The sequence below is a fragment of the Doryrhamphus excisus genome, linkage group LG6 (assembly GCF_037039965.1).
Source record: "Doryrhamphus excisus strain RoL-2023G ecotype Guam linkage group LG6, RoL_Dexc_Guam_v1.1, whole genome shotgun sequence".
NCBI classification, from domain to species: domain Eukaryota; kingdom Metazoa; phylum Chordata; class Actinopteri; order Syngnathiformes; family Syngnathidae; genus Doryrhamphus; species Doryrhamphus excisus.
Window position 1 is genome coordinate 5,373,658 of NC_136362.1, and position 25,372 is coordinate 5,399,029.

Genomic DNA, 25,372 nt, shown 5'->3' on the forward strand with positions numbered 1-25,372 from the left:
GTAAATAACCAGTATTATAATAACCAGTATTAACCCGTGAATGCCCCCCAGCACGCTTCACGAATCACACTGACACGGAGTAAAATGTCACTCACTTTATGTTAAACAAAAAGACAAAAATAAAAATCAGCATTTGATGTTATAACAGCTTGTGGTTGGGCCGTACACGTTTACAGAGTGGCGAGACCAATGTTGGTCACCTCCAGAGAAGGCGAGAAGATCCAAACGCTCTCATTTTCCTGTCCAAGAGACAAAAGTGCTTCAAGAAAAAAAAATAAACTTTTTTTTACACTCAAGTGCCCCACCTTGGAATCTCTGTCACACAAGCTTTCACTTTAGGAAGACCAAAACTGTCCAACTCATCGACCGGTTGGTGGCGTTGACGACCGGTGACGTCGTCCGGGTTGGCGTCGAAAACATACACGCTGGCGTTGCCGACCGGTGACGTGGTCCATGTTGGCGTTGCCGACCGGTGACGTGGTCCAGGTTGGCGTTGCCGACCTGTGACGTGGTCCAGGTTGGCGTTGACGACCGGTGACGTGGTCCAGGTTGGCGTTGACGACCTGTGACGTGGTCCAGGTTGGCGTTGACGACCTGTGACGTGGTTCAGGTTGGCGTTTCCGACCTGTGACGTGGTCCAGGTTGGCGTTGACGACCTGTGACGTGGTCCAGGTTTAAGAGCTGCTGTCAGCAGCGAGCGGTGTCTGACAGGAAGTCGAGATTGTCACACTGATGCTGGTGGAAGTCGTCCGTGCACGTGAGACGAGAGGATTGTCGCGTGTAGAAAAATAGACGGAATGACAGATTTACAATGTTTCTTCTTCTTCTTCTTGTTTTTCTTTAGCTTATACAAAAATATTTCCCGTCTTGACTGCTCAGGCACGAGTCGGGACGCTCAGCTTTGGGACGTGAAGGGGGCGCCGGCTCCACCCCTTTGGCTGCATCCCGTACGTGAAGAGAGCGGTGAGAGCGGTGTGGGCGGAGCTGCTGATGGTAGATATTTGGCATGGTGTCCTTTAAGGCAACGTGTATGCGTGGGAGTTTCATAAAAGCTTTTCTTAAAAAATGTACAAATGTGTCAATACAAAGCTCTATGGCGTCATCACTGTATAGAAAATATATAAATATGATCTTCTCTGTTCAATGTACAAATGTTCTGCAGCCAGCCTGGCGTTCCCATTTTTAACCTCATATATGCACAATTGCTATTTACACTGAGGGGGCGGAGCCACCACCCGCGCCCCATGTGGCTCACGAAGAGTCCGTGCAGGGCGATGGCGGCGGCGGGTACAGGTGGTGAGAGTAGCTGCGCTCGGTGTAAGGCGACGGCGGGCAGCTCTCGCAGTTCTCCTCCGCCGACAGGTACTGGCTGCGTGGCGTCGGCGGCGGCGGGAAAGGCTCAGAGTCGTAGTTGAGGTCGCTGGTGTAGCCCTTGGCGGCGGCGGCGGCGCCGCTGGACTTGAGTGGCACACGGCGGCCCGGCGTGTAGTCGCTGTCACACACGTCTGTGCTGCAGGGCGTGGTGGGCGGGGCAAAGTGGCGGTACGTGTAGGGCCGGTAGCTGCGGGACGGAGAGGGGGGGGGGGGGGGTGTGTGAGGAGGAAGAGGAAGCGAGGTGTCCGGCGTTGATCCTACCTGTACGATCTGTGCGTGGAGGGGCTGTTGGAGGAGTATCCAAACTCCACGGTGTACTGCGAGCGGACGGTGGCGGGAGAAGGGGGCGGATTGAGGATCTGGCGAGCACCAAACAAAAGTCACACACACACAGACTTTTTTCCTGAAACCTTCGGGGGGGGGGCTCACCGTGGGGAAGTAGGTGCCCTTAGTGCTGGACGAGCTGCTGGATGACGCCCCCGTGATGTGGGAGCGGTCGTAGGACGGGCCACTGCTCCCGCCCATGATGCTCAGGGAGCCAATCACAGACTTGCCACCGGACATCCCTGCCACACACACACACACACACATACATGCACACACACACACACACACACACACACACACACACAGCTTGTAGTCATCCTACAGCCATGGGCGGCCTGACGTGTCGCCTGCCGTCTCACCTGGCAGAGAGCTGGACAAGGAGCTGGGGTGCGGCACGTATCCCAGAGGCACCGACGACGGGCCGTGGACCACAAAGTCGTTGGTGACGGTCTCGCCGTCGTCCTTCATCTGGGGACACAGCACGCGCTGGCACACGAAATAGACGGCGCCCACCACAAACAGGGCCATGACCACGCCCACGATGGAGCCGATGGTGTTGTTGGGCGGGGGCGGCTCCTCGGTGGGATCTGGAAGCACAGAGGAAGAGTGGGACGGTTGCTCCGAAAGGAGACGCGGTGGCGTGAAGGCGGCGAGCTTACAGCAGCCGATCTCGTCAGAGTTGTCGGTGCAGTCCATGTTGTTGTCGCACTTCTTGTGCTTGCCGATGCACTGGCCGTTGGTGCAGGTGAACTGGTCGGCGGGGCAGCGCTCTGGAGAGCACCAAGAGGAAATGAGTGCACGCCAGGTCAGGGGGTCTCTGCTAAAGACGGCGGGGGCGCGCCCACCTTCGCACTTGTTCTCGTCAGAGCGGTCCTGGCAGTTGAACTCGCCGTTGCAGCGCAGGCTGCGGTCGATGCACTGCCGGCTGTCGCACTGGAACTCCGACTCGGAGCAGACGGGACAGTCCACCTCGTCGCTGCTGTCGTCGCACTCGGCGTAGCCGTCACAGCGCCAGGCCTGAGGGATGCAGTCCACCTCACCGGACCTGCAGGAGAACTGCTCTGGGGAACAGGTGGGCGGTTCTGAGGAGGAAGCGGGAGTCAGGGCGGCGTACAGGCGGGGCGGGCAAATTCACGGGGCCGGGTGGCGCTCACCTCCGCAGGACAGCTCGTCCTGCAGCAGAACCAGGTGGACGGGACACGAGCAGCGGGTGGTCCCGTCGCCCTTCACGATGCAGATGTGCGAACAGCCGCCGTTGTCCCACGTGCACGGGTGTTTCCCTGAGGACGGGAAGGAGAGGGGTCAGCGCGGCGGCCCGGCTTTGGGGACCGGCTGGCGGACCAGCACTCACCGTACTCCCTCATGTCCAGCTCGTGGACGGCGTGGATGTCGCTCAGGTAGGCGATGCGGGCCTGGATCTTGGTGCGGCCCTCACGCGTCACCTTGTCGATGCGCTCGATCATCTGCTGCTGCTTGTCGATCCAGTACAGGTGCTTCCCGAACACCGTCAGTCCCACCGGCTGCAGGATGTTGGAGTCGGCGATGACGATGCGATTGGCGCCTGAGGAGGGGGGGCGGCAGGGACAAAACAAGGTTGTCGGGCCAAAAACGATCAGGAACTAAGGCAACAAAACGGGTGAGGAACTGAGGGGTGAGGCGGGGGGGGGGGGGGGGGGGCAGGAGGAGTGGGACAGGTGTTCATCAGCTGGACGGCACATGGGATGTCATTCAAACCCAAAGTGGGTGCAGTAGATAGCCGCTTTTTGCAGGTGGGGGGGGTCCAGTCTCGGAGTCATCCATAAAAACGTAACTCTAACCAAGCCTGGCCTATCACGCCACAGGAAGTGCACACATGGATTCCCGGCATGCCTTGCGGGTTCTAGGAGTGTAAAGTCTTGGTGGGGCTATCTGCAGTTAGCGTAGGCTAACATCGGTGACAACAAAAGCGACTTGAGGGTGAACGCCACAGGCACAGTGCGGGAATATTTGGCCGACATGGAAGGTTTGCGGCCGAGCGGCTTGTTGGAACTTCCTCTGAGCTCACCTGTAAACAAACCCTCAGTCGTCTTACCAAAAAACCATGAAGCACGCATGAAACCTGAGCAGCCACCTGAAACGCCAGCCCTGCAGTTCGACCCCAATGCAAATTGGAAGCACAGGGTTGGTCTACCGTCCATCTGCTATAACCAAATCCTCCTGAGGGGGGCGCCAGCCTCTGCAGACCGCAAGAAGTCGGAGCACAGGAGGTTGCACATGCAGCCTTGTCCCACCAGGATCTCGTCAGGCTGTTTAGAATCATTGGAATGTGGCGAAAGCTGGGCTTCATCTCGCTCTCGCTCTCTCTCTCTCTCTCCTGCCTGAGCTGAACCCCGTCCACCCCCGGCCCTCCCCCCAGTCACTCTGCTTGTGGCGTGCGTACCTGACAGGTCGCTGCTCTCAATGCGCCGCAGGTCAGAGTCCACCCAGAACAGCTTCCCCAGCTCGTTGTCAATGGCGAGGGCGACGGGCTTGCCCAGGCCTCTGAAAAACAGAACCTCCCGCTCGGTCCCATCCAGCGCCGCCCGCTCGATGGTGGGCGAGCGCTCCAGCAGGTTGGTGAAGTACATGTACCTGTGACACACGACACAGCCGTCATCATCATCATCATCATCATCATCATCATCATCATGGTGCGTCCGAGTCTGCAATGCTGCGAGGAAGGAAGCACAACATCTGCAGACCTCATCTCTGAAGCACACACATTACTGGCGGGGCCGGGGCCGGGGCCCCGAGGAAGGCTGCAATTATGGTTCCAAACAAACGACTTGGCAGCGACAAGAGCGAGAGAATAAACAAGGAGAAAGGAAGAGAAAACAAAAAGCTCCTGCAGTCGTCCTGCACGGAGGGAAAAAAAGTACCTGCAGAAAAACATCTGAAAGTCTTTAAATGTTTCCTGGAACTCGCACAAATCTGGCAGAACACTCAAAGCCGCGCTCCTGGAGAGGTGCTGGCGTGCCGATCTTTCCGTCTATAAATCCATGCCTGCGTCTTTCTTTTCATGCCGAGACGCCAAACGGGCCTCATGTGTGAGCACGTGACCTTTAACCTGTGCTACAAGACACCCACCCTCGCTCCGGGTTGACCACGATGGCGCGGGGCTTATCGGGCGCCCCTTGCAGGACCACGCCCACGCGGCCGCCGTCCGTGCGGGTGACGTTGATGACGTTGGTGACCTCGCTGGTCCAGTAGATGAAGCGGCTGTAGATGTCCATGCTCAGGTCGTACGGCTGCAGGCCCTGACTCGGCCCGGACGACGAGCCCGACACCACCGTCATGCTCTGTGGCAGACACACGGCACGGGATGGCCACGTCACAGAGTGGGTGTTAGAGAGAGAGAGAGAGAGAGAGAAAAACAGAGAGAGAGAGACAGAGAGATTGTTAGGAGCAAGAGAGAGAGAGAGAGAGAGAAAGAGGAGAGGGAGCGAGGGAGAGAGCGAGTATGTTGGAGTGTCCCCCCCTTCCGACCCCCACCTGGTTCCCGTCGTCCTGAGCCCGCCGTATGAGGTTCTGCTTGGAGTCGATCCAGTAGAGCTGTTTGTCCAGCGGGTCGTAGTCGATGGCGCGTACGTTGCGGAGGTTGTGGATGGGGAGGATGATATCGGGACTCTGCTGCTCGTCAATCACCATGCGATTGATGGCCGTCTTCTGGCTGAACAGCAGGAAGGACGTGGGGGCTGGAAAGACCACAAACGGTTACGGCGAGGCCGATGGAGGATGCGGGAGGAGGCGGGGCTTCTCACCGCTGCACGTCTTGTTGTCGTAGTTGAGCGAGAAGTGGGCGGGGCAGCCGCACACAAAGCTGCTGACGGGAACGGCGAGGCAGAGGTGCGAGCAGTGACCGTTGGTGGAGGCGCACGCGTTCCAGCCGCCTTGCCGGGACGAGTGAAAGACCAGGATGTCCATGACGTACTCCAGGTGGCCCTGGATGACCGTGCGGTTCTGCCCGCTGGTCTTGTTGGCGCGCTCGATGCTGCGCTGGCTCCAGTCCGTCCAGTAGATGTAGTCCTGGTACTGGGTGAGGCCGAACGGGTGAGGGAGGTCGTCCGCTATCACCTCTCGGTCCTGACCTGCAACACCAACATGGACACGATGCCTGAGGGGTCATGGAGGGTGCTGGAGCCTATCCCAGCTGTCCACCCTGGACTGGTGGCCAGCCAATCCCAGGGCACATATAGACAAACAACCATTCACACTCACATTCATACCTATGGACAATTTGAAGCCAGCATGTTTTTGGGAAGGGGGAGGAGTTTGGGTCCGGCTTTGCTTACCGAGCATGTTGGACGACTCGATCAGCGTGGTGTCCAGGTCTGTCCAGTACAGGCGGCGCTCGGCGTAGTCGATGGTGAGCCCGTTGGCTCGGCCCACGTCCGCCACCAGAGTGATGCGGCCCGTCCCATCCATGGCCGAGCGGTCGATCTTTGGCTTGCCGCCCCATTCCGTCCAGTACATGTAGCTGAGGGGGAACACGGGGAGAACGTTTGACGTGTCCTGCGACCCCGTCGCACCGAGCGCACATGTTGCTCACCCTTCGGCGGGATCCAGAGCCAGAGCCCGTGGACTATCCAAATCTTTCCAGACCAGGACCTGGCGGTGCTGCCCGTCCAGTTTGGCCACCTCGATGCGGTTGGTTCCGGTGTCTGCCCAGTACAGGTTCTTCCCCAACCAGTCTACGGCCATCCCCTCCGGGTAGTCCAGGCCAAACTCCACCACGTGCTCCAACGCGCTGCCGTTCATGAAGGCCCGGCTGATGGTCTGTTGGGGGAGGGGTTAAAAAGGAGGTGCGGTTCGGTCGGCGGCGCACGTCTCACCTTCAGAGTGATGTCCGTCCAGTAGATGCGGTTGTCGGTGACGTCAAAGTCCAACGCCGACGCCTCCTTGACGCCGGTGAGCGGGATGGCCACGTTGTTGTTGTTGGTCTCCAGCGAGATGCGGCGGATGTCCGTGTGGCGGGAGAACAGCAGGAAGGCCTCGGGGACGATGCAGGTGCGCATGTCGGCGATCAGCTCCAGACCGATGGGGCACCCGCACTGAACGCCCTGAGGCTTGAACAGGCACAGGTGGCTGCAGCCGCCGTTGCCGTCTGCGCACGGGTTGGTTCCTGACAGAGGGGGCGTGGGTCAGCACGGAGAAACGCGGCCGACGGCGGAGGGCGGCGCACTCACCCGAGGCCTTGTGCACGTACGTGGCCTTGAGGCCCATCAGGTCCGGCAGCTGGTCGATGATGATCTCCCGCTCGGCCGTGTGCTTGTGGACTCGCTCGATGCTGCGGCGCTGCCAGTCCGTCCAGTAGATGAAGTCGCCCAGCAGCGTGAAGCCGAAAATGTGGGGGAGTTTGTCCTCCACGAGGACCCGCCTCCCCGTGCCGTCCATGTTCATCAACTAAGCAACACACAAGGACAGCGCTAAAGTCCTTCCGTGCCCATCACCATGGTCTTATCGGGAGAAGAAGAATGGCTGTCACAAGGTCGTGTGGGATTAAAATAAGACTTCCCTTCAGGGACGCACGGCCGCCACGTCCAATGGCAGCGTGCTGACGCTAGCTAGCGGCGCGCCAACAAGAGCAACATATGGCCGCCACATTTATCCGTTTACAGCGTGGACCCTCGCTGGCAGGTGACCCCAGCAGGCTTCCACGCAGCCTGGTGTTGTCAAAGCGCAGCAGGCATCACACGCGCTGGCAAATACAGCCGGCCGCTGGTCACGTGACTCAGCACTTTGACATGTTGGCTGACATCACCGCACGCAGGAGCGGGCCCGCACGCAGTCACGTGACCGAGCGGCACCTCCAACACAAGCAAGTGTACGTTTAAGGTGGCTATAAATATCCAGTGAAGTTTCCATCGCCAGCCAAGGAGGAACATTTCACCACAGCATGGCGGTCTTTCACATTGTGCTTCTATTCTAAACATGGCCGACCGCAGCTGGCGTGCGGGCCACAATCGGAACCAGATGTGCGCCGGAGCCCAGGGAGGGAGGGAGGGAGTGAGGGAGGGAGGTCTGAGCGGCACCAGAGGCGGGGAGGGGGTGAGGCAGGGTCACCACACTAGAGAGAAAGCAGCAAGTGTGCAACACTCTCACTTCCACACTAAAGAGGATAAAAGGGGCAGCATCCCGTCTAAGGGGGGCTGGAGTGGGCTACAAATATCACTTCATAGAAATACTGAAAAAATGGAAACGTCAGCAGTCGTTTGGCAAGAATATAGTTAACATAAGAAGAGAAAGTGGGGGAAGATGATTGACAGATAGTTATGAAGACGACAAAGCCAAAGCCTTTCCAAAATCCCAGCAGGTTTACCACCGTACCACCGTACCACCCACCTCAATCATGTCGGTCTTGGCGTCCCCCCAGTAGAGCTTGCGTTCCTCGTAGTCGAGTGCGAGGCCGTTGGGCCAGCCCAGGGAGGTGTTGACCATCACCACTCGCTCCATCCCGTCCAGGTCAGCACGCTCGATCTTGGGCACCTCGCCCCAGTCGGTCCAGTACATGTACCTGGAGCGGAGAGTGGGAAAAGATGAGGTGTTGCGTGGTGCTGGGAAGAAGACGGGAAGGGAAAGGAAGGGGCGCTCACCCGGCCACCGGGTCCAGGACGATGGCTCTGGGCTCGTCCAAGTCTTCAGAGATGAGGATCTTGCGCATGGTGCCGTTCAGCCTGGTCACCTCGATGCGGTCGGTGCCGGTGTCGGTCCAGTAGAGGTTGCGGGCGATCCAGTCCACCGCGATGCCGTCGGGGTGGTTGACCTGTGACGTGACCACAAACTGGGCGTCGCCGCCGTCGGGCAAGGAGCGGCGGATGGCCTTGACGTCGTCGTCCGTCCAGTAGATGTACCCCTCCACCGGGTCATAGTCGATGGCGATGGCGTGGCGGATGTCGTCCACCTGCAGGATGATGTCGGTGAAGTCGGGCGTGTCCAGGGAGATGCGGCGCAGGTCGGTCCGTCGGGCCAGCAGCAGCATGCGAGTAGCACCTGCACCAACAGGATGCCGACATTGAAAACGCTCACCAGATGAAGGCAATAGCGACTTGCGGGATGGGGGGGTCGACAATGGTGCCGCCACGTTTGAGCACACCCTCCTTTAAGGAGCTGAAATAGCTGAGCTGGGGCGGGTGAAAGGGGGCATTGTCTGCCGAGGGAGCACGTGACCCCCGCCTTCAACAAAAGCCTCCCCTCCCCACCTCCCCGCGGGCTACGCCACTGAAGCAAAAAATGTAAATAAAAGAGGGAGGGTAGGAGCATCCAGGCTGCCATTCATCCACACAGACGCCCGGTGAAGGGGGGGGGGGGGTCCTAGTGGTGATGACGATGATGCTTCCTCCTTTTGGAAAGGCAGCAAACAGTCTGCAAATGTTTTGGTCTTCTTGTGACGTACTTGGAGAAGAATGTCAACCCAACTTCAGCTGCACGCACCCTCTCCTCCTTCTACTGGGAACGTGGAGCACAGGAAGTCAAAGCCGGCCGTGCTGCAAGGAATGGGTGCGACTCATGACATCACCCCCCCCCCTACAGAGCGCCCCACGTAGCCCGGTCACAGTAACGCCACCCCTGGCGTCAGAGCTTCTTATTCTTTCCTGTCCTCCTCTTGTCTTGGCACCTTAACCACAAGCTTCTTCTCTCCGCCGCCCACGACACCCCCCACGACACCCCCCACTCTGCAACCACACACCTTACTCACACACAGTAGACCGGGGGGGTCAAACGGAGGGCCGAGACACTACAGGTTTTCTTTCCAGCCGCTCACTAAAAAAGCTGATTTTAATGATGAACCTCCTTTGGGGTTTTTTTTTTGGGGGGGGGGCTGTCAATGAGATCACCTGCTGGAGAACCTGCTTGGAAAGAACACCTGGAATGTCTCGGCCCTCCACAATCTACACTGACTAAGTACACAAGTCTGCACTTACACATTGAAAAGATTAAGCATAAGTGTGCACTTAGACACACACACGACATTCAGTGTAAGGACACAATTGTGCCCTTAAGACTGAACAACAAAGTGTAAGTATGCACTTACAACATACAAGTGTGCACTTCTACACATAAGTGCTATTTACGTGTCGTGTGTCGTATGTTCTCTTATTATGTCTGCTTTCTCTTATTATTGGCTTTTGAGATGGCTGACGGGTTTTCTATGAAAACATCCCATTTGCTGACATGGAATGCTTCTCGGTGGAAGTGGACTGCCTGTGGTGGGGTGTGGAAGCGTACAGGAGGGATTGTTGTACGTGTGCCATCAGTGACCAGTATCAGTGACCGGTATCAGTGACCAGTATCAGTGACCAGTATCAGTGACCAGTATCAGTGACCAGTATCAGTGACCAGTATCAGTGACCAGTATCAGTGACCAGTATCAGGGACCAGTATCAGGGACCAGTATCAGGGACCAGTATCAGGGACCAGTATCAGGGACCAGTATCAGGGACCAGTATCAGGGACCAGTATCAGGGACCAGTATCAGGGACCAGTATCAGGGACCAGTATCAGGGACCAGTATCAGGGACCAGTATCAGGGACCAGTATCAGGGACCAGTATCAGGGACCAGTATCAGGGACCAGTATCAGGGACCAGTATCAGGGACCAGTATCAGGGACCAGTATCAGGGACCAGTATCAGGGACCAGTATCAGGGACCAGTATCAGGGACCAGTATCAGGGACCAGTATCAGGGACCAGTATCAGGGACCAGTATCAGGGACCAGTATCAGGGACCAGTATCAGGGACCAGTATCAGGGACCAGTATCAGGGACCAGTATCAGGGACCAGTATCAGGGACCAGTATCAGGGACCAGTATCAGGGACCAGTATCAGGGACCAGTATCAGGGACCAGTATCAGGGACCAGTATGAGTTAAGGCAGGCATACAACTCACCGTCTCGGCAGGTCTTGGCGTCCTGCAGCAGCTGGACCCCGGTGGGACAGGCACACTGGTAGAAGGGCGGGTCAGGTGACAGCAGGCAGAGGTGGGAGCAGCCGCCGTTGTTCAAGGAGCACGGCGTGCTGACTGCGTAAGATGGACACACGGTTGAGCACCCTCGCCGACCACGTCTGGCAACCACGTGCACACTCACGCTGGGCTTGTCTCTTGGGGCTGAAGACGTGGATGTCCATGGGCGAGAAGATGTCGGAGTGGACCACGCGCTGCACGCCGCCGTTGTCCTTCATGCAGGAGTGGATGGAGTGCGTGTTCCAGTCGGTCCAGAACAGCGTGTCCTCGTAGAGGGTGAGGGCGAAGGGGTGGGGCAGCTCTCCTTTCACCACCACCTCCCTGACACCACATCAACACTTGCATCACACACAACCACCCACACAACCACCCACCCACCCCCTGGCGCTGGTGCTGCTAGGTACCTGTTGGTGCCATCCAGGTCACAGCGGTGGATGAAGTTGTGCTTGGCGTCGGCCCAGTACAGTTTCTGCTGGGTGTAGTCCAGCGTCAGGCCGTTGGGCCAGTAGATGTCTCTGTCGATGATGATGGAGCGGTTGGTCCCGGCCATCCCGGCCCGCTCGATCTTTGGCACCTCCCCCCAGTCCGTCCAGTACATGAAGCTGCGTATCGGGATGGGAGAGGCGGCTGAGTGGCAGTGGTTAACACGCGCTCCGCTATTAGCGCCAACAACATACCCGGGACGCTGAACAAGCTACGTCAACAAATTCACCAAACTCCCGATCTCACTCCACTTCACTGTTGTTCCTCTGGCTGCTGGCCAGGGTCGAGATTCAACTTTCCAACACCGCAGCCCAAAAGGCCCAAAAAGGCCTTTCCTCTTGTAGCTAATGACATCAGATAATGCCATCCCGTGTGGCGCTGCTGCTTATGCACCATTGAAGAAAATGCTATCATCCCATGCTTGTTTCCGTGCTGACGTTGGTCCAACAGAACACACACACAAAAGAAGAAGTCCATGAATGAGGTCAACGGCACATGCTTGAAAAGTGTTACACAATCACACACACACACACACACCAGAGGGTTGTGCAACATGAGTGGAAAGAACTGTGTATTGATTTGGACAACGTGATCAATAAAGAGCAAAACAGCCAGGACCAGGCATGTGCGACGCCACTGCTGTCCACCGCAAAGGACCTTTTAAACAATAAGCCAGCTGGGATAGGCTCCAGCATGCCCACGAGTCTTGTGATGACAAGCGGTAGAAAACGGACGGATGGATGAATAAACCAAGAGTAAAAAAATAGCACAACCCCCCCTCCAAACACCCCGATTTCAGGTCAACATTTGCAATAAAAGTGACTATTCCGCTCCAGACCCCCCCCCAGCTCATTTCAAGTATAATCTACAGGTACTACACACTGATTGGGGGGGGGGGTAGCGTCTTTATTAGCAAGTATTAGCCATGTAGGACGGCGCCATGGTCCCGGTGCAAAGACAACATGTCTATTTAGGAGAAAGAGGGTCAGTGGTGTTATTTAGGAAGACAAACATCGTGAGCTCCTTTCCTTGTCCACATTCCTGAGCCCAGATGATGGCTTTCACAGGACTAGGACCGTGGACCCTGTAATCCGACCTCACGGCGCACTCTTCCCACTGGAGCGCTTCCATGTGTTGGCCACGGTGGAGGCATGTCGGCATAGTAAACAACATCGGATGCACGAGTTAGGACGGCGGCGCCCACCGAACGGACCCACGGACAACACTCACCCTCGTGCCGGGTCCAAGGCGATGGCTCTGGGCTGGTCCAGCTCCTGCCAGAAGAGAACTTTCCTCAACGATCCGTCCAGTTCGGACACCTCGATGCGGTTGGTTTCCGAGTCGGTCCAGTAGAGTTTACTGCCCAGCCAGTCGCAGGCCAGCCCGTCCGGGGAGGCCAGACCGGGGACCACCGTCTGAATGGCGCTGCCGCCTGACTGGTTGAAAACGGTGCGCTTGATGGCCTCCTCGCTCACGTCGCTCCAGTAGATCAGACCCAGAGAGTACACGTAGTCCACGGCGGCGGCGTCCTCCAGCCCCCCCACCACCACCGTGGCGTTGGCCTTGTCCCGGGCGGCGTCCACTAGCCGCAGGTCCCGCCGGTTGGCGTATAAGAGGAGCGGCGCACCTGCGGGACAAGACAACATGACGTTCTACCTCAAACACGGCGTGGAGACCTCACGAGCTGTCTACGACAGCGGGTTGCCAGCAGGGAAAATACTACTACTACTACTACTACTACTACTACTACTACTACATGGAGCAGTACGACCAGTGTACTGTATTCAACTAAGTAATACTTCATTCAAAGCGAGTACTGGCCCATATATTAACGAGGGGCTGATCAATGTGACGATTCGTCAGGTGGCTTTCAGCACCTTGACGCGTTTGTTAAATAGAACAACGGCCTGAACGGAGGGAGCCTTCTTCTTTGTTTCCGCGGGTGGAGGCGGGGACCGCTGGCATACACACAGAGAGCAGGGGAGCGCTACACAGTGGAAACGACATGAGTGGGTTGCACTATGCTGTCACACAAGTTTGATGGTTTGTCATTGAGCATTTCTTCAAATCCAAATCTCGTCTCGTCACGTGACACCCCTAGCCCAAAGTAAACATTGTCGTGTAGTTTTTCTTCTTCTCGTGTAACTTTCCGGTGTTGCGCGAAGTCCACAGCGGTGTGTGAAACTATCAAATGTCGGGGAGAGTGGAGGAAAAAAGTCGAGTTGGAAGAGAAGAAGGAGACTTGGGACGAGCAGGAATATTTTCCCCTTAAATTGGCGAAGACGAGCCATTTGTGGTTAAGCTAGCCGTGCTGCAGCTGCACGAGCCTAGCCTAGCCCGGCTAACGCTAGCTCGGCTCCCGACAAACTCGAGCCCGAACTGGGCCCCGGCCACCACGGAACCGCCATTAATCACAGACACGGCACTGGCGCAAAGCACTCGGGTGACCTTTGACGCCGCCGGAGAGCGAAAAAGGCGGAGAGAAAGCGACTCACCTCGTACGAGGAAACAAAAAGTAGAAAACAACAGCGTCCGCAACACGACACCCATCTTTCTCCCTTTTCTCGGCCCTGAAGCCGCTTCTTTTCAGCGGCCGCTGCCCATGGCGCCCGGCGCCGCTCTTCGTCGGCCTCGAATGTGCACTTGAGCGAGACGCTGCTCGGCCAAAGTCCAATGTTTGTAGAATTATTGCACTTCCATGCTGGTCGGGAGGATTCTTCTCCTTCTTCTCGCTAAGTGCGTTAACTCTCCGAGCTCACATTGTCCTGCTGCGCCTCCGCCATATCCCTCCGCCTCCTCCGCTTCTTCCTCCGCCGCGCTATTGTCGGTCGGCCGATTGAACGTCTCTCCGGGCAAACAAAATGGTACGGCACGGACACGTCACACAACCTTTACGTTGAAATATGGCAAAGTAAGAGGAAAGGGGGTCCAGGGTAGGAAGAGTGAGACGCCGGCCGCTTCGGAGGGAAACGGACTCACATTCCAGAGGGACTACTTTCTCTCCCAGTGTACAAACATGAGATCCGACGCCAACTTCCTCTAAACATCTCGGCTGACATTATATTTCACGTTGTAACGTCACCTCATGCATAGGTACTAGCCACGCATAGACGCATGTATAAACATTCCTTTAGCCTTTCCTTTAAGGTCAAAAAGTGTTTTAGATGGGATGTACTTGGATTCAAACAAGGCCTTCCAAAAATCACATTTTTTAATGTTTACAAGAAGATAACATCCATTTCCAAACGTACCCAAAGCATCACTTGGGCTAAGAGAACTAAAAACAACCAAACGGCAGTGAAAAACAAGAAGAAAAAAACAGGAATAACAAAAATAGCAGAAGTGATGCGGTCAGCTGCTGCCGCCTGGCGGCAGGACGGCGCTACAGCAGCTCGATACAAACAGGTAGCAAAATAGTGCACGCCATTATCAGTCGTGCACGCCAGTGTTTGGACGTTTGAAAATGCACCAGCTAGTAAAGAACTGCATGGTGTAAAGTGTAAAAAGAAGACATGCAAGTCGATTGATTAAGAAGCTTCCTGAGGACCAAAGTATTGCTGTTCACTCCCCTTTTGTCCGGACAGTCCCTCTGGAACTGATGGAGCCACACCCCTCATCCTGATCTTCCCTGGCCACGCCCCTCATGGTGGGGGGGCGGGGGGGTTACACGTCATAGTGCAGGTCATTGAGCTCCAGTCTGGTGTAATGCCGTCTGTCGAACGACTCCATCGCTTTGCGGCCGCCAACCGCCAGGGTCGCCATCAGCGCGGCGATGCCGAGGACCATGAATGCCACCGCGCCGCTTCTCAGAGCCCCCCCGGCCGCCGCTTTGCTCTGACCGATGGCCCTGTTCTGGAGGGTGGGGTCGGTCAGCACGTGAGGGTCGATGACCGCATCCTGACTCGCAGATGCTCTGCTGGTTGATGTGGGCGGCGCCACAGTTGTGTGCGGAGGAGGGGTGATGGGAGGGGCCGCTGTCATCAAGGCCGTCGTGATGGGAGGAGCCTCAGCTGCAGTGGACATGGTGGTGGGAGGAGCCATGGCAAAAGTGGAAGCAGTGGGAGGAGCCATGGTAAAAGTGGTAGTGGTGGGAGGAGCCATGGAGGTGATGGAAATTGAAGTGGGAGGAGCCAAGGTAGTGGTAGTAGTAGTAGTAGTAGTGGTGGTGGTAGTAGTAGTAGTGGTGGTAGTAGTAGTGGTGGTGGTGGTAGTGGTTGGAGGAGGAGTAGTAGAAGTAGTAGGAGGAGTCGATGTCGTGGTGGGAGGAGTCGATGTCGTGGTGGGAGGAGTCGATGTGGTGGGAGGAGTCGAGGTCGTCACGAGCGCATCCTCGCTCGCCGTCACGGCGGCCGTGGTCGTGTTGTGGGCGGTCACATGACCTTTCCCCTTCCTGCTCATTTTACTTTGCTTCTTGCTGGTCTTGCTCCATCTCTTTGTGGGCGTGGCCGTGACCCCTGGAGTCGTGGTGGGCGCAGCGGGGGCAGGAGGCGGCGGTGCAGCGGTTGTCGTCGCGGCGACGGGCCTAACCGTGGCCGTATGAAGCACGCCTGAGCAGAAGACATCACTTTAACACAACAGCCTGCCAAGACTAGCGTGGCGCGTGGACGGCGGCGCGTGGGCGGACCTTTGTAGATGTCGTAGGTGCGCACGCCTGGCTGCGCCCGCAGCAGACAGTCCTGCTCGCGGGGGCAGTGCAACAGGAAGCAGTTGTCCTCGCCGCCGCTCTTGTTGGCATTGAAGACCGCCATGTTGCACCTGGCGCCTACCAAACAGGAAGCAGTGCCATCAGGAGCCCGGACTGGACGCCGTGCCGCCCCCCGTTACGTCCACTCACCTGGCTTCATCTGCAGAGAGCAGCAGGCCAGGACGCAGTCCTGCTCCGAGCGGACCGCGCGGGCCTCCATGGCGGCGCCCGTTCTGTTTAAGGCCCGTCGGACATCCACCATGGCGCCCTGGTGCTGTCTGGAGAAACACGTGTCTGGCTCCGCCCCCGCCGCGACCACGACCACAAGCAGGCCCAGCATCCTCCAAAGTGTGCGAGTCATGGCGGGAGAAGGTCCACGGATGCTCTGGAAAGTCTTTCAAGGAAGAACCGCTGACATGAAGACAAAGAAAGACAGGCTAATATTAGCATTAGCATTAGCATTAGCAGTTTCCCATGAGCCCTGTGGGACGCCAACACAGGCGAGCGTCCGCACGTGAGGACAGCAGAAGAAGAAAGGGGAGCAAATGGAGTAAAAATAGAACATGGAAAAAGATGCCTTCCTTTTTTTAGACCAAAGAGAGACCACCTCACCAGAACAGAACACGCAGCCGCCTCCTCGGGAACCAAGAACCCTTCAGTCTTAAAGTCCATAGAACGGGACTTTAGACTGGCACGGCGTGAATTGTCCTAATCACTGGGCTACCGGGATGGACCTTGTCCTTGTCTGGGCAGATAAAGTCCACCGATGCCACAGGAAATAAACAATGTAAACACCACACATGACACAGCTAGCTAACTAGCATGGAGCTGACCGTGACTTTCATCATTTAAACAGCTTCGTGTTGGGTTTCTCGGAACCGGTATTGCTCCCGAACCGACGGTTTAACGCTCCAAAGACGTTTGGACGAGGCCGGCCTGACAACGAACGTTCGAATCCGACAACAAAGAGCAGCCTGGTTTAAATGGCCTCAAATCGCGCTGGAATTGCGGGTCTCGTGAGCCGGTTGACGGCAAACGGCGCGAGAATGAGCCGTTCGGTACCGGTGTGCGGGTACCGTACCGTACCGTGACATCAACCGGCTCAAACGAACGCACCTGATGGTGCCGGCGCAGCGGTGTCGTCTTCACTGCGGTTCCGTCCCGAGGAGCCCATGAGCGGCCGCCTCCATCCCGAGCCCACCGCCACAGAGCAGGAAGGCCGCCGATCACAGGGCGCGGTACCGAGCCCACCGGCGGCTGGCGTCTGGATGAAGAAGAAACCTTCGGAGCTGGCTGGTAGCGACCAGCTGACCCATTTTAGCTTTTGTCCTCGGGGGGGGGGGGGGGGGGGGGGGGGCTGCCGTGATTCGGAACAATCACGTGGGCCGGCCCACTTGTCTTCCAAGTCGTACAAACGCATTTAGAAATGAAAAGAAACGAATCCGTTTGTTTTATGGCAGAGCAAATAAAACATTTATTATAAAACAATCCCTTATTTCACGTCAATATATTCTTTTTATTTGATGTCACCGGAGAATCTTGAGATAACCTTTCTATATGTTACCACATGCTACCATTTTGTTACCATGGAAACAAGCCCAACATGACTTCTACTTATTCCACGTCTACCATGTCAACATCCTGACGGCCTTTCCTCTTCTCCTGCCTCGGATCCGACACCGTCCCCTTCTTCTTTGCTGGAAGAGCTGCTGCTTCCACTGGAAGGCAAAAACTACTGTTAGCATGCTATATGACTTGCCATGACCATGCCAGCTAGCTGTTTACCTTCCTGTTAGCGTGCTATATAACCCCATGCCAGCTAGCTGTTTACCTTCCTGTTAGCGTGCTATATGACTTCATGCCAGCTAGCTGTTTCCCTTCCTGTTAGCGTGCTATATAACCCCATGCCAGCTAGCTGTTTCCCTTCCTGTTAGCGTACAATATAACCCCATGCCAGCTAGCTGTTTCCCTTCCTGTTAGCGTGCTATATAACCCCATGCCAGCTATCTGCCTTCCTGTTAGCATGCTCTATAACCCAATACCGGCTAGCTCTTTACCTTCCTGTTAATAAGCTATATAATACCATGCTAGCTAGCTCTTTACCTTGCTGGTAGCATGATATACAACCCCATGTCAGCTAGCTCTTTACCTTCCTGTTAACATGCTATATAACCCAATGCCAGCTGGGTCTTTATCTTCCTGTTAACATGCTAAATAACCTCATACCAGTTAGCTCTTTACCTTCCTGTTAGCGTGATATATAACCCACACCTTCCTGTTAGCATGCTATATGACCCAAAGCCAGCTAAGTCTTTATCTTCCTGTTAACATGCTAAATAACCCCATACCAGCTAGCTCTTTACCTTCCTGTTAGCGTGCTATATGACCCAAAGCCAGCTAAGTCTTTATCTTCCTGTTAACATGCTAAATAACCCCATACCAGCTAGCTCTTTACCTTCCTGTTAGCGTGCTATATGACCCAAAGCCAGCTAAGTCTTTATCTTCCTGTTAACATGCTAAATAACCCCATACCAGCTAGCTCTTTACCTTCCTGTTAGCATGCTATATGACCCAAAGCCAGCTAAGTCTTTATCTTCCTGTTAACATGCTAAATAACCCCATACCAGCTAGCTCTTTACCTTCCTGTTAGCGTGCTATATGACCCAAAGCCAGCTAAGTCTTTATCTTCCTGTTAACATGCTAAATAACCCCATACCAGCTAGCTCTTTACCTTCCTGTTAGCATGCTATATGACCCGAAGCCAGCTAGCCTTTTACCTTCATGTTAGCATGCTATATAACCCCATACCGAGCTAGCTGTTTACCTTCCTGTTAGCATGCTATATGACCCGAAGCCAGCTAGCCTTTTACCTTCATGTTAGCATGCTATATAACCCCATACCGAGCTAGCTGTTTACCTTTCTGTTAGCCTTCTATACAACCTCATACCGAGCTAGCTGTTTACTTTCCTGTTAGCATGCTATACAGCCTCATGCCAAGCTAGCTGTTCATGTCTCAATCTGATGCTAAGCTAGCTGCTTACCTTCCATTCCAGCCTTGTCCCTGTGGAGGCGCTGCAGCTGTTTGAGCAGCTTTCGCTTCTTCTTTCCAGACAAAGTGATGTTGGCTCTTGGACTGGTACTAAAGAACATGTCGGACGGTGAGAAACATTTGAAACAAACACTTTGTGAGCTGACACGTGACTGACTTCCTCTTCCTCAGGTGATGAACGGTGATGAGACCCTCATCCACCACGGCGCCAACGATCTGGTGCTTCTTCTTCTTCTCTCGCCTTAGCAGTCGGCGACGCTTGAAAAGCTTCTTGGCCAGCTCCTACAACAGCCCATATTCCACTTAGGCACCGCACCGGGACTGTTCCGATCTGGACTGTATTCATCTACAGACCCCGAATGTTCATAAAACACAGTTTGCGATTTGTGAAACCTTTATTCTATTTGCGGATTTGTGAAAATGCAATAAAGGCACATTTACACGTTTTTTTCAGCATCTTGGCCATACTACTCGGTCGGTTCCTCGTTGTTTATGTTAGCAGTCTAGCTAACTGCGGTGGCGACTTTCTCCTGAGCTTATAAGTTTTAAAACCACAAAAGGGCGGTAAGGGGGGAAATTTTTCTACTGTAGATTGACATAAATCCTGACATTCATTTTAAATAAAATAATTTCTTACTGTTTTTGGTCTGTTTATCTTCCCTCCCGGAGGAGACATGCTGCTTCTCGCGTGTGCTTCTTCTTCTACGGTCTAATTGACGGGGCCGTGCTGCCACCGGCAGGTCATCTGCGGGACTGCAGCTGGCAGCCATATTGATTCATGAACTACGTTTTTCATAACCCTCGAACTATGTTTTACTTTTTAACATATGTTTATGGGGTATGAGATAAAAATACTTATTACGAGAGAAGATATTGGCTCAACATGAATAACAATATAAAGTAAACAGTAATACATCGTCGAAGAGCATAAGTAATCATCAAGAGCTGTCATACCATCCGCCACCACCGGAGGGCGACTGACTGCTAGAAAATCAGCTTTCCTGTTTAGATTTGTGCTTTGTGACGGCCAAGACAAACTTGTCGCGTCGTGATGTTGGCGTCTATCTGTGGTCGGAACTTGTGAGGCGTGCTGACATGTTGACTGCGAAGCTTTCACGGGCGGAATGGCGCCGTCTTGTTTCCCGCTGCATGTGCGGAAAAACGAACTTGTCGGCTCCGTGCGTCTCGCACGGCAACTCAACGCTGACGTTCCTTTTCCCCTTTCTCGTCGCCGCGCAGTACCAGATGAACCGGAGGGAGGCGCCATTGCTGCCTCCATGCCAACGGAAGAGTGTGGCGCAGCGCCCCCAAGCGCTACTTGTGTGTTTTGTTGGCCGGGAGTGACGGACAGGAGGCGCAGAGGTCAAAAGTCATATCTTTAATCTGTGGGGGGCTTCAGTGCAAGTGTCAAAACCGTGACCTTTGGGCGAGGACGCCAAGAAGGTGAGCTAACGTTTGTCTAAAGTGCATGACGGTAGAAAAATATACATTTGGAAAATAAATACAGAGCAAATAAATAATACGGGAAAAGATCTAGTCTACCACTTTAAACACAATAAATATCTTCTGCTGTCTTTCCCGAGTCTTCGGGCGTCCGTCGCTTCCTGGAGGACAAACGCGGGCGTCAGCGGAGTTGAGAAGAACATGATCACCAAACGCTCACCTTTGTCATCCGTGACAGCGTTCAAAAGCGGCGGAGGAGCGAGCGCCACGCCGCTGGGCGCAGCGAGCGCACCCTCCTCTTCCGCTTCTCCCCTTCCCGCCTCTTCCCCGAGCGGCCTTTCTTCTTCCTCTTGCCGGCTGCTTTGAGGGCGCCGTCTTTGTACGTCTCCTGGGGCAGGTTGGCGGCGCCGCCCTCCTCGTCGCCCGGGGGCAGGTTCTTGGTGGCCCCGGGCGGTTTGGAGTGCAGGGGGCCGGTGGGGGCGCCGAGGTCCGGGGCCGGGAGCCCGACGGGCGGGAGGTCTCGGATCTCGGCCGTGTGGACCTCGTCCAGGAGCTCCTGCAGCCACATGCGGCGCTTGAAGTCCTGCAGCGTGCGACCTTTGTCGTGCATGAGCTGCGCATGCGTCACCGAGCGCCTCCTGAGAAGACCACACCACACCGGTTGCTGCGCTCCACAACTTTTACGCCCCCGAAAAACATACAATTCCTCCTTGTTCCCGGAATATTACATCCTTTTTATTCACACGTCTACCATACCACTACAATTATTATTCATATTTTACTCATAATGTGGTCCTAATGCGGCCATGTTGCTCAGGTATATTGACCTGTTAGTGGAAAAGAGCAATGTGGTGTGGCGGCCATGTTGCTCAGGTATATTGACCTGTTAGTGGAAAAGAGCAATGTGGGTGTGGCGGCCATGTTGGTTAGGTATATTGACCCGTTAGTGGAAAAGAGCAATGTGGTGTGGCGGCCATGTTGCTCAGGTATATTGACCGTTAGTGGAAAAGAGCAATGTGGTGTGGCGGCCATGTTGGTTAGGTATATTGACCCGTTAGTGGAAAAGAACAATGTGGGTGTGGCAGCCATGTTGGTTAGGTATATTTGCTGTTAGTGTAAAATAATAACTGGTGTGGCGGCCATGTTAGTTAGGTATATTGACCCGTTAGTGTAAAAGAATAATGTGGGTGTGGCGGCCATGTTGGTTAGGTATATTTGCTGTTAGTGTAAAAAAACAACGCGGTGTGGCGGCCATGTTGGTTGGGTATATTTGCTGTTAGTGTAAAAAAATAACGCGGTGTGGCGGCCATGTTGGTTGGGTATATTTGCAGTGGTTACAATTGAGGTTAAAAAGGAGACAAGAAGAAGCAGAGACAGCAGTACACACTCAGCATCAAGGTACACAGAGTACATGGAAGCGTACTGATGCAAGTATTGTGATTAGGAACCCCGCCGGACAGGAGGAAGAGGAAGAGCTGACTCATGGGGAGAAGATCTTTGATTCCGACCAGATGGGCCGAGGCGGCGGTCCGAGCTGTTATCTTTCCCGTGGCGGCGGGAGTACTTTGGTGCGGTATCGGGTTACCCGGCGACTAAGTCCTACACAAACACGGAGTTGGAGGGTGGGAAGCCTGGGAACCAAACACGGGAGCGGTCCGAGCACACAAACAGAGCTGGTCCAGATCGTCCGTTTCAAAGGCGGACGCTCCTGTGACGGACGACCTCCGCACACACTCCCGCTTCCTGGCCGGCACCGCCTCAGGAGGCCCCTCAGGAACCCGATACCCGACCTTTGACCGCCGGTGGCCACCACGCACACACCCTGACCCCTGACCTTCACCTGCACCTCCTTCTCAGGTGGCCTCCACAAACACACGCACGCATGCAGAAGAGGAGAACTTACACTCTGCTGCTGTGGCCATCAATGGGTCGGCCGTGGTGCGGCACGGGCGAGCAGAGCAGGAAGAGCGCCATGAAGAACCTCTGGAGAGCCGTGCTGGAGCACATCATCTTGCTTCTGCAGAGGAGCAGACGGGTGAGCAGAAGTTGGCTTCGTGAGGAAGGAGGAGGAAGAAACCTACAGAAGCAGAGCGGCGCCCCCAGAAGAAATGTCAGAAGTTCTCCTCCTCTCACTTCATGCGGCGTGCACCTCCAGATGTGGCGACGCTGCTGCTGCTGCTGCTGCTGCTGCTCTGAGGTGGTTCTGGTTCTGCTGAGTCCCGGCGAGGGGAGGGAAGGATGTCTTCTCTGAGGGGCGGAGCCTCAGGATGAGTGGGCGGCACGAGGACGCAAGAAGGTAGATGGAGGGCTTCCAGCCTGTATGCCTCGCTGCCTTGCGACCGTTGTTCGATGCCTGGTTGCACCTTCTCAGGGTGGTCCTCCTCCTCCCTGACTGCTTCCTGGAAGTCCGCTATGCCCGCCCCGAGCCTCCATGTCCATGTGGTCCTGGTTCCTCTGAGCCGAGTCCAACCGCCAGTCATACGCTCACACAGAACAGGAAGTCATGTGTCCATCATACGTGCGTGAGAACCAGGAAGCAGGCTGAGGAACATCTCCCGCCTGTTTTCTACTTGAGCAAGAAGCGTTTGTGTTGCGTCATGTGACCAGTGAGCTGATGCTAATGCTAATTGTCTTGATTAGCGCTGATGCTAATGTTGGATAACGAGATGAGTCATCAAGGAATAACGAGATGTTCTTTCCAGCTGACTTCCTCCTCCACTTCCTGTCGCCTTGCCGAGGCCATCTTTGGCGAAGGCGCCATCTTCACGCCGGTGGTTTGATTTGATGAACCCAACATGGCCGCCATCTTCGCTTCCTGTTTGACGGATCTATTTTTAGCAGCCAGAAGCCTCGTTTGATGTGGTGTCATCACTTCCTGCGGGGGGAGGGGCTACCCGCACCTCTACCTGCACACGCCAGCGTCATGTGACTTGGGGGGGGGGGCATCCTGTGGCCACACGAGGAGGTGGGCTTTATAGCGCAGCGTCTCCACCCGTCTGGGGCGTCCCAGTGACTCAATGCTAGCTGTCAGTCATGGGAAGATGTCATGTGATGCCGCTGCTGTGACCTTTGAACTGCTTCCAGGCGGTGGTTGGGTGCGACGTCTGCTCGCTAACGTCTTCCAGAACTCTGGAAAGTTCTCAAGGCCGCCGAGGATCTTGGCGGCGGGCGCTGACAGCGTGCGTGCGTGGTTGTGTGTGTGTGTGTGTAGTGCTCTTTCACACACACACACACACACACGTCAGCCATCTTGTGTGACGTCTTCCTGGTCTTCATGGGTTCTTTTATCAGCAAGGCAACGACAAGAAAGGAAATTCTTTCAGTTGGTTTCTTTGTGAGCTTTGGGTCAACATTTACCTTCCATAGCGATCCTTTATCACCCTCACGTTCCTTATCACGTTCCCTCACCGCATGCTAACACATACCGCATGCTAACACTAGCATGCCAACACACACAACATGACACTAACATGCTAACGCGTACATGTTACCGTTAACATGCTAACATGAATATGCCAACACTCACATGCTAACACTAACATAACTTTTACATGCTAACACTTAACATGATGACACCTAACATATGAACGCTAACATGCTAACACTAAGTATACCAACACTAATATGCCAACACATAAATGTTACCATTAACATGCTAACATATGCATGCTAACATTAAGTATACCAGCACTAACATGCTAACACATAAATGTTACCATTAACATGCTAACATATGCATGCTAACACTAAGTATACCAACACTAACATGCTAACACATAAATGTTACCATTAACATGCTAACATATGCACGCTAACACTAAGTATACCAACCCTAATATGCCAACACATAAATGTTACCATTAACATGCTAACATATGCACGCTAACACTAAGTATACCAACACTAACATGCTAACACTTAAATGTTAAGACTTAGCACTTACATGTTAACACTTACATAATGCTAACATTAACATGCTAACACTAAAATAACACTAACATGGTTCTTCATTCTTGTAAAAGCACTAAAGCTCATCCCTGAAGATGAGGTCGGTCATGAGTGTCAGCCCTCGGAGCCTGGGTGGTCTCCTGCATGTGCTCACCGAGTCTTGGGCGGGATTGTGTTCCTCATTCTGAGGGATACGTCCTTCACCGGGGAGTCATCAGCCACCCTTTCCGGGCACAACCGTTCCAGCCGGATTCAAACACAGGGCTACTCTTCCTATTTGCTCCGCCCATATCTTGGACCTGGGGACAACGTGGGGTCGCTCTGAACACACGACTCTTATGACTGAACACACGACTCTTATGACTGAACACACGACTCTTATGACTGACCATACGACTCTTATGACTGAACACACGACTCTTATGACTGAACACACGACTCTTATGACTGAACACTTGACTCTTATGACTGAACACACGACTCTTATGACTGAACACACGACTCTTATGACTGAACACACGACTCTTATGACTGAACACACGACTCTTATGACTGAACACACGACTCTTATGACTGAACACTTGACTCTTATGACTGAACACACGACTCTTATGACTGAACACTTGACTCTTATGACTGAACACACGACTCTTATGACTGAACACACGACTCTTATGACTGAACACTTGACTCTTATGACTGAACACACGACTCTTATGACTGAACACACGACTCTTATGACTGAACACACAACTCTTATGACTGAACACTTGACTCTTATGACTGAACACATGACTCTTCTGACTGAACACTTGACTCTTATGACTGAACACACGACTCTTATGACTGAACACTTGACTCTTATGACTGAACACACGACTCTTATGACTGAACACACGACTCTTATGACTGAACACTTGACTCTTATGACTGAACACACGACTCTTATGACTGAACACACGACTCTTATGACTGAACACACGACTCTTATGACTGAACACACGACTCTTATGACTGAACACTTGACTCTTATGACTGAACACACGACTCTTATGACTGAACACACGACTCTTATGACTGAA

The 25,372-nt window shown here is 54.4% G+C and overlaps 4 protein-coding genes across 6 annotated transcripts in view; all 4 read right to left on the reverse strand.

Annotated features, from left to right (window-relative positions):
• Positions 1-80: 80 nt before the first annotated feature.
• lrp6 (low density lipoprotein receptor-related protein 6) lies at positions 81-13,961 on the reverse strand. The gene is made up of 23 exons (XM_058067413.2): positions 13,661-13,961; positions 12,396-12,792; positions 11,087-11,284; positions 10,807-11,003; positions 10,608-10,739; positions 8,313-8,709; positions 8,062-8,233; positions 6,906-7,122; positions 6,552-6,841; positions 6,269-6,495; positions 6,012-6,196; positions 5,481-5,807; positions 5,212-5,414; positions 4,807-5,018; positions 4,121-4,311; positions 3,053-3,262; positions 2,856-2,981; positions 2,547-2,783; positions 2,361-2,471; positions 2,061-2,288; positions 1,804-1,940; positions 1,636-1,733; positions 81-1,561 (listed from the first exon to the last, which is right to left on the reverse strand). Exons 1-23 carry the CDS (start codon positions 13,713-13,715, stop codon positions 1,252-1,254), a joined length of 4,857 nt encoding a protein of 1,618 aa, XP_057923396.2. The 5' UTR covers positions 13,716-13,961; the 3' UTR covers positions 81-1,251.
• Positions 13,962-14,358: 397 nt separating this feature from the next.
• mansc1 (MANSC domain containing 1) lies at positions 14,359-17,180 on the reverse strand. Of its 2 annotated transcripts, none has more exons than XM_058067484.2 (4): positions 16,966-17,180; positions 16,000-16,260; positions 15,790-15,927; positions 14,359-15,712 (listed from the first exon to the last, which is right to left on the reverse strand). In XM_058067484.2, the coding sequence occupies exons 2-4, from the start codon at positions 16,208-16,210 to the stop codon at positions 14,829-14,831; spliced, it is 1,233 nt and encodes a 410-aa protein (XP_057923467.2). In that variant the 5' UTR covers positions 16,211-16,260; positions 16,966-17,180; the 3' UTR covers positions 14,359-14,828. The 2 variants fall into 2 exon arrangements, with proteins under 2 accessions (XP_057923467.2, XP_057923468.2); XM_058067485.2 differs by lacking the exon at positions 16,966-17,180 and adding an exon at positions 16,462-16,959.
• A 100-nt stretch (positions 17,181-17,280) lies between these two features.
• c4h11orf98 (chromosome 4 C11orf98 homolog) lies at positions 17,281-19,649 on the reverse strand. The gene is made up of 4 exons (XM_058067500.2): positions 19,537-19,649; positions 19,057-19,181; positions 18,892-18,989; positions 17,281-17,567 (listed from the first exon to the last, which is right to left on the reverse strand). Exons 1-4 carry the CDS (start codon positions 19,573-19,575, stop codon positions 17,464-17,466), a joined length of 366 nt encoding a protein of 121 aa, XP_057923483.2. The 5' UTR covers positions 19,576-19,649; the 3' UTR covers positions 17,281-17,463.
• A 413-nt stretch (positions 19,650-20,062) lies between these two features.
• pthlha (parathyroid hormone-like hormone a) overlaps positions 20,063-25,372 on the reverse strand; it is a 9,164-nt gene continuing 3,854 nt past the window's right edge. The window contains exons 2-6 of one of the 2 annotated variants that reach the window (XM_078791222.1): positions 24,445-24,589; positions 22,424-23,623; positions 22,246-22,359; positions 20,563-20,980; positions 20,066-20,503 (exon numbers count right to left, since the gene is read on the reverse strand). In XM_078791222.1, the coding sequence (XP_078647348.1) occupies positions 20,584-20,980; positions 22,246-22,352 (504 nt within the window). In that variant the 5' untranslated portion in view covers positions 22,353-22,359; positions 22,424-23,623; positions 24,445-24,589 and the 3' untranslated portion in view covers positions 20,066-20,503; positions 20,563-20,583. Of the gene's footprint in view, positions 20,504-20,562; positions 20,981-22,245; positions 22,360-22,423; positions 23,624-24,444; positions 24,590-25,372 lie in introns of those variants that run through there. The other variant, XM_078791223.1, reaches the window with a different exon arrangement.